This window comes from Chiloscyllium plagiosum, chromosome 29 (genome assembly GCF_004010195.1).
Source record: "Chiloscyllium plagiosum isolate BGI_BamShark_2017 chromosome 29, ASM401019v2, whole genome shotgun sequence".
Taxonomy (NCBI): Eukaryota; Metazoa; Chordata; class Chondrichthyes; order Orectolobiformes; family Hemiscylliidae; genus Chiloscyllium; species Chiloscyllium plagiosum.
This window is the reverse complement of record NC_057738.1, coordinates 32,967,796-32,975,051: the sequence shown is the minus strand read 5'-3', so window position 1 is coordinate 32,975,051 and position 7,256 is coordinate 32,967,796. Positions and strand designations below refer to the sequence as shown.

Here is a 7,256-nt window from a genome sequence, read left to right as displayed (position 1 = left end):
TACAGGACTCCTGATCCTGAACATTCCAAATGGACGTGTGCTCCTTCTAAGCCCTTGGACCAAGATGGGATAGTGCTCTCACTAACTGTGCCAACGCCTCCTGACTAAAAAATCTTCCCCTAGACATGTTTGAAGACTACACTCCTTAGACTTTGAGACATGGCAATTTTCTTGAAACACATTCACTGCATTTTCCGGATAAGCTGCTGGAACATGGTGTGGATATTCCATTGACGCAGCACTGTACAGCAGCATGTCCACCCCTTTAGTGATCATTGCTGACAAACATGACGTGTTCCTGGCTTTGTGTCTGTGCTAAAAGTAAAGGCAAGACAGAAATACTGTGAATGTGTAAGTTCTGAATGAGGTGGCAAAATGCTCCAAAAAGTAGGGAAAGAAAATGATGCAGTGAGTGTTCAAGAAGGTGCAAAGTGACTCAGTGCTAAGAGTGCAAGCTAGGAACCCTGAGATACTCTCTCTACTGATGCTTGGGATCAGAATTCTGATCTGTGTCCCTGAGTGGCCTGGGAGCAGCATTGCAATGTAGGGCTTGGTGAGCTCTAAAAAGCAATATTGAAGCAATGAACTATTTTATAAGTCAGTCCAAGATTTGCCATGATGATGAGCTGGTGCTTTGCTGATAGTAATCTCCATGGAGGAGAGAAACAGGTATTTGCTGCTCCATGGACCGTGTCCTGAGATGCTGGGGAATGCTAGAACTGTTCAATACCAGCTCAGACTTTCAGGCCGGGAATTGTTGCTGTCTAGTTTTTCTCTACTTCCTGGGAATATAACAACTTGCATATAAATGCAGCAAGATTAGGTTAAAATGAGATGTAAAGAAATGCAAATAGGGCCCTCACCTCTCACTAGCGAGACCTAGGGTAGAAAATCCAACTTTTTTCTGTCAACATTAAAAATCTTTTTTTTTCCATTCTCTTCATATTTTCCCAAAACTGACTCGCCATCGCCCATGCCAATGAGGGGCTGGGAAAATTCCACCCACTGTATTATTTTCTCTTGATGTGGAGGTGCCAGTGCCAGTGGACAAAGTTAACAATTACTCAACACCAGGTTATAGTCCACTAGGTTTACTTCCAAACAAACCTGTTGGACTATAACCTGGTGTTGTGTGATTTTTATTTTATTTTCTCTTGAAGAAGCCATTAGTTAGATTTATCTCTCATTTATTTTGAAGGATTTTAGTTTTTATACCCTTCACATTTACCTAGAGAGGATTGCTCTCTCCACTAACTATCTCCACCTGGAATTCATAGCGGCTGGTATTCAGCTCACTCTAACCAATGGTCATTCTCACACCAGATGTGTATGTACCATGACCCTTTCCAGAGGATCAGAAAAAAGAGCAAATTAATCTGAAGTGTGCAGTTGGCTGATTAAAAAATGGCAGATATTAATTGTTGAAAAATTTAACTCTATTTGCTCTTAATTCACTAATGTCCTTAGCAGCCATTGGGAAGGTGGTGGTGAGCTGTCTTTTTGAACAGAGTTGTACAAAGTGGGTACATGCACAGTGCTTTTGGAGCAGAATTTTGACGTAATGACAGTGAAGGAATAGCAATATATTTCCAAGTCTGGATGGTATGGGAATCTGTGTCTGCTAGCCTTGCCATTCTAGATGATACAGGTCTCATGGAAGATGGGAAAGGCAGAGCAAGATTTAATATTCAGGTAATTGTAAAGCAAAAAGAAAAAGAATGATTTCCATATATATCAGAACAATGTGGAAGGAAATAGGAACATATAATGATTATGATTGTTAATTGTATTCTTAAGCTTAAGAATGTCCAGATGGAGGATACTGAATGATTAAGCCTATCGAACACATATGAAGGGATACTTCCTCTTTTTTTGAAGGGCTTCTTCTTAATCTTTGGCTTCATTTCAAACCCACCCTCCTGATCCTCAGCCATCTGGTGAGGAAGGAGGTGTGGTCAGATCAGAGGAGAAAGTGAGGACTGCAGATGCTGGAGATCAGAGCTGGAAATGTGTTGCTGGAAAAGTGCAGCAGGTCAGGCAGCATCCAAGGAGCAGGAGAATCAACGTTTCAGGCATAAGCCCTTCTTCAGGATTCCTGAAGAAGGGCTTATGCCCAAAACGTCAATTCTCCTGCTTCTTGGATGCTGCCTAACCTGCTGCGCGTTTCTGGTCAGATCAGAGGACCACCTCCTGGATTTGCTGCTGGGTCCAGTCAAGATGGCAATTCACAGGTTCAGACTGTGGGCTGTGGAGGGGGAGGACTCATTAGATCCAGTTGCCTGCACTTTTCCTATGGTCATGCCTGCACCCACAGCTGAAAGAGCATGTAGTGTTTACTTGTACACTTGAGGACTTCCATGACCGATGGGTACAGCATGGTGGCACAGTGGTTAGCACTGGTGCCTCACACCACCAGAGACCCAGGTTTGATTCCAGCCTCAGGTGACTGTCTGTGTGCACATTCTTCCTGTATCTGCATGGGGTTCCTCTGGGTGCTCTAGTTTCCTCCCATTATGCAAAGATGTGCAGATTAGGTAGATTGACTATGTTAAATTGCCCATAATGTACAGGCTAGGTGGGTTAGCCATGGGAAATACAGGATTATAGTGAGTCTGGGTGGGATACTCTTCAGAGGATCAATGTGGACATGATGGGCTAAATGGTCTGTTTTGACACTGTAGGGATTCTATGATGGTACCTCTGGGTCTGGAATGAACTAATACTCCCGATAATCAAATGTTAACTTAAATTTTGTAAGTTTCCTTTGAGGATTTAATTCCTGTTATGGTGCACATTGAAAGGGCTGTTACTTGTTAATGAATTATTTTGGTTTTCAGAAACACGTTGGTGCTGGTTAGGGAGGAGGTTGACATACGTAATGTTGCATTCTGGAAATACATCCAGCGTTACGTAAAAAGGTTGCTGTCTAGATTGTTTTGGCTTGTGAATGAATTAACACTGATAGTAATTAAGTGACACATTACTGCATTACAAGCATCATAAAACCAAAGAGAAATGAAATGGACATGTGCTCTACACAAATCTACAAAACCTGGCAAATTCAGAATGCAACAGCAGGAAATCATCCGTCTCTTCATTCCTAATTACCTTCACAGTGTTGATCACAGCTTCAGCACATACCTATGCTTTGTGGCTACAAGAAGGAATTTCTAGTCTGGTTAATAGGTCTGGAACTTCCTCCCTTATGCAGAAGCTGCTCCCAGAATGAAACGAGATCATTCAGGTCAGAGTTGTGACTGGCAGAGAGATTAGGGAGATATTGTGCACACATCTTAGAGTAGGTGGGATTGGGAGGTACAGGGCGAAGAAAAACACCTATATTATTCAGGATGTGAGAAGGAGTAGGATCTCTCTGAATTAATGGGTTTGGAGTGGGCAGAGCAAAACGGCTAAACCACTGGCTGGGAAGGGGACTTCTGTGAAGGGGTGACAGGTATGTGGGAGAGTGTTCAGACAGGTTGTAATGAAGCAGTAGTCTCTATAAAATAAGAAATAAACAAATGCAACTTATCTTGCAGATCATTTTAATTCAAAAAACTATAAATTGTGAAATGTTCATGGGAAAACACCATCTTCAAAATTAACTTATGGAGTTCATGCCCCTGAAACTTACCCACACCCTTCCACCCAGAAATTCATGTAAAGTGGACGTGGGGCAAGGTTTTAGAAGGAACATTCTCAATGTGCTGCCTGCAACATTGAATCCAACTATATTGTGAATGTAAATTCAAGCTCATCTCCATTTGATCTTCATGGACAATGCAACAGCTAAGAAAAGATACAAGATGGCGGAAGAACCACTCCATTGGCATGACTAGGCAGCTAAGTTGAAAGGGAAACAGCCTGATAGATAGGACTTCTTCCACAGTCTTGCAAACCTGGCAGTCATTCCTTACAAATGGGAATTGCAGACTCTGGCCTATGCAGCAGATTGTTATCTGGGCTGTTATGGTCATTTAGTGCGTGATATTGTTTACATTTAGTTTGGATTCTGCAGATAATTGTTTTATGTACCAACATTGTTTACATTGTTTTATGTACCAACTTTTTTAATTACTGGAGTCTGTGGATTTCACATCTATCTGTGCACTCTCTGTGGCCTGCTTTATCCATTTAAAGTTGTGGTAATAACACATGACTCCAAGCATAAACTTCACTTCATAGCCAGCAACATCTGATTTACATTGGCCAACTTGAATTATTCTTTAGGTATGTCAGTTGCATGTACGAACACAACTGGTTGAAATACTGTACATATGTACTGACATATCCAGTTAGACTCCTGTGTTCATATACAAGTACACCCAGTTAGGATTCTATATTTGTGTGCAAACAGACCACACATGTACAATGCACTTGGTTAGAGTTTTGTACTCATACAAATACACCCAGTTAGAGTTGTGTACTTGTGTACAAACATACCAGGTAAGGTTCTGTATTTGAATGCAGGCACATTGTGTTAGAGATTCCCATCCTAGCCCATGGCTTTTTCAATATTTTTCAAATATGGATCCTGTTTCGCTTTGTGAAATGACTAAAAGATCTAGACCACCAGCCGAACGTTTTAAAGAATGCTGTGATGTCAGGAAGTCCGCTCAATGTTGTTTCAAGTGCACTCAGACCCAGGGGCTGCACTCTGATGTGTACCGAAGGGGTCAGATGAGACCCTGTCTGCTGTGTTAGGACACGTTCTGTGTAACACTGCTCTGAGAGCATCTTTGGTGGCACTGGAATGTTCATCTATTGAGTAACCTGATGTAACCTACTGCCCGGCATGACCGGGGAGGATATGCACTGCCTGCTAAACTTCAGTACATATTTTATCTTTGCATTGAAAATGTAACGTTTCTTGCCAGCTGTAAACCATACGGATTTTGTTGTTCTCTGTCTGTGGATGGGCTGTACATTAGACCCTCCCACCGCCCCACACACCCACAGACAAGACACACTTCCGCCTTTTCAGAATACCCTAAATACTGATTTCACAATGTCACGCCATTCATGTGCAACTTCTCTGTCTCACAGCTCGCTCAGTTTCCTGAAAGCAGAACTGCAGCCCAGTCTCCACAAGGCCCAGAAATACACAAGCATGTCCTTCAAATGGAACAATACAGCCCGGTGACAGGTTATCGTCACGGGTCGTCAAAAAAGCCTTCCCGTGTCACTGCCGTTTCCTCGTTATCTTAATTAAGAACACAGAAAGATAAAAAAAAACAATACTAGTAATTTTTAGCACGCCATGCACCATCTGGGACTTTTCACCACAACTAGATGTTCACTCTCACCTTCACCTTGTGTCGGATCTGGCTGTTTAACACCAATGGTTTCCAAAATGAAATGCCAATCTGTGTGTGTGTGTGTGTGATTTTTCAACAACTCCATCCAACCAACGGTCTTGTCCTGTAGTGATAGTGTACTCACCTCTGAGACAGGTGATGCAGTTTCAAATCCCACCTACTCCTGAAGTGTATCGTGGTGCCATAATATAGATTATTGTTCAAAACATCCCTGAACCGAGTGAATAAAAATCTCACTTATGTTTGTGCTATTTCTAAAAAATGGCTCGATGATAAGTTATAAACCTATTTTTTTCCGATACAACCTGTTTCAGAGATGTAATTACATACTTGAAGGTGAGACTTGTATCTGGGTTTCTCAGTCCAGGGGCAGATGCACTACCTCAAGAGCCCCTTAAGTACTGACAACTTACATCAGAGGGAAAATTTGCAATCAATCAGGAAATGGAGGTTTTCTGCACACGATGGGGGCGGGACATAGTTCACCCCTGGGTTTCAGTGTGTTTACATTCCACCACGTGCACATTATATACTTTGTGGAAACATTTCTGTTTTGATTCACATAAAGATGTGCAGTTAGGTGAATTGGCCATGCTAAATTGCCCGTAATGTTCAGGGATGTGTAGGCTAGCTGGATAAATCAGGGTAGGGGAATGGGTATGGGTGGGATACTCTTTGGAGGGTCGGTGTGGATATGTCCCGTTTCCTCACTGTAGGGAATATATGATTCCATGGGAGTAAAGAAGATGCGTTACTGGAGGGCACTTTATTATTGAACAAGAGCAATTCAGTTATTTTTTGTGTGTGTGGAGAGAGGATGCGTTTCGCTTGTGGAAGTGAATGTGGTGAGGGAGCAGAGGGTAACATTTGGGATGAGGGGCTGTCTCTTGCTCTCTCCGGGAGGGGCTGAGTGTCGATAAAGGCGGGACATTCTGTCAGGGATAATTCCTTTAATGTGTCTCTGTGTGCAGTGCCTTGGTGTTACTCCCCAGCCAAACAGACGCAGCGTTCATACACAGAGAGAGAGAGAGAGACATTCCTGGGAATGATGTCAGGGATCTTGCGGAAGAAACCTCATTTCCCTGGAAGTACGTGTCTGAAGTAAAGTTGAGCTGTCGGCCAAGAGTGAGATCAGAGCTACAGAGAGAGAGAGAGAGGGAAAGGGAGAGAGAGAGAAGGGGCTGGTTATGGTTGACAGATGACAGCAGCATCTTGTGACAGGCCAGCACTGACAGCTCGGTTAAGTTGCAAGACCTGAAAGGAACTGTCAACATTCACATTCCTAAAGGTGAGGTGAAAGAGCAGGAGACGGGGGAGAGGGAGAAAGGATAAAACAGACACAGGAGCAACTCAAGGCTTTGGAAAAGCATCATCAAAGTGAGGATCTGGAATCTAGTCGGCGCGTTTCATTTTGTTTAATATTACAGACCTCCACTACCAGTTCAAACTTGGATCGGTTGAGGAAGATTAACTTTTTTGCTTGAATTTTCGATCCTCTCCTCTGCCCCCCCCCCCCTCCCAACCACCCAACCCCAACATGCTGGGTTGATGGGGGAATGGCCTCCGCGGTGTTTGAAGGAACCTCTCTGGTGAACATGTTCGTGAGGGACTGCTGGGTGAACGGTGTCAGGAAACTCATCGTCAACCGGAGGGAGGAAGAGTTTTTCGAGATCAGGACCGAGTGGTCGGACAGGAACGTGCTGTACTTACACCGGAGTTACGCCGACCTGGCCAGGGTCTTGAAGAGGCTGACGGACGCCTTCCCCGAAGACCAGGCGGAACTTTCCCGCTGCCCTCTGGTCGAAGGTTTGGTCACTTCACATTCCTGTCTAAATTAAGGATTCAAGTTAGACTCGCCTCAGCCAACAACAGAGCAATGTGTGTGTTGGGGGGAGATGTGTGTGTGGGGGGCGGGGTGTGAGTGTGTGTGTATGTGGA

General features: G+C 43.7%; 1 protein-coding gene across 1 annotated transcript in view; it reads left to right on the top strand.

The window, feature by feature from the left end:
- Positions 1-6,297: 6,297 nt before the first annotated feature.
- The window catches only part of pxdc1b (PX domain containing 1b), a 45,260-nt gene continuing 44,301 nt past the window's right edge, over positions 6,298-7,256 (top strand). The window contains exon 1 of the mRNA XM_043719478.1: positions 6,298-7,124. Within this exon, the coding sequence (XP_043575413.1) occupies positions 6,875-7,124 (250 nt within the window). The 5' untranslated portion in view covers positions 6,298-6,874. The remainder of the gene's footprint in view (positions 7,125-7,256) is intronic.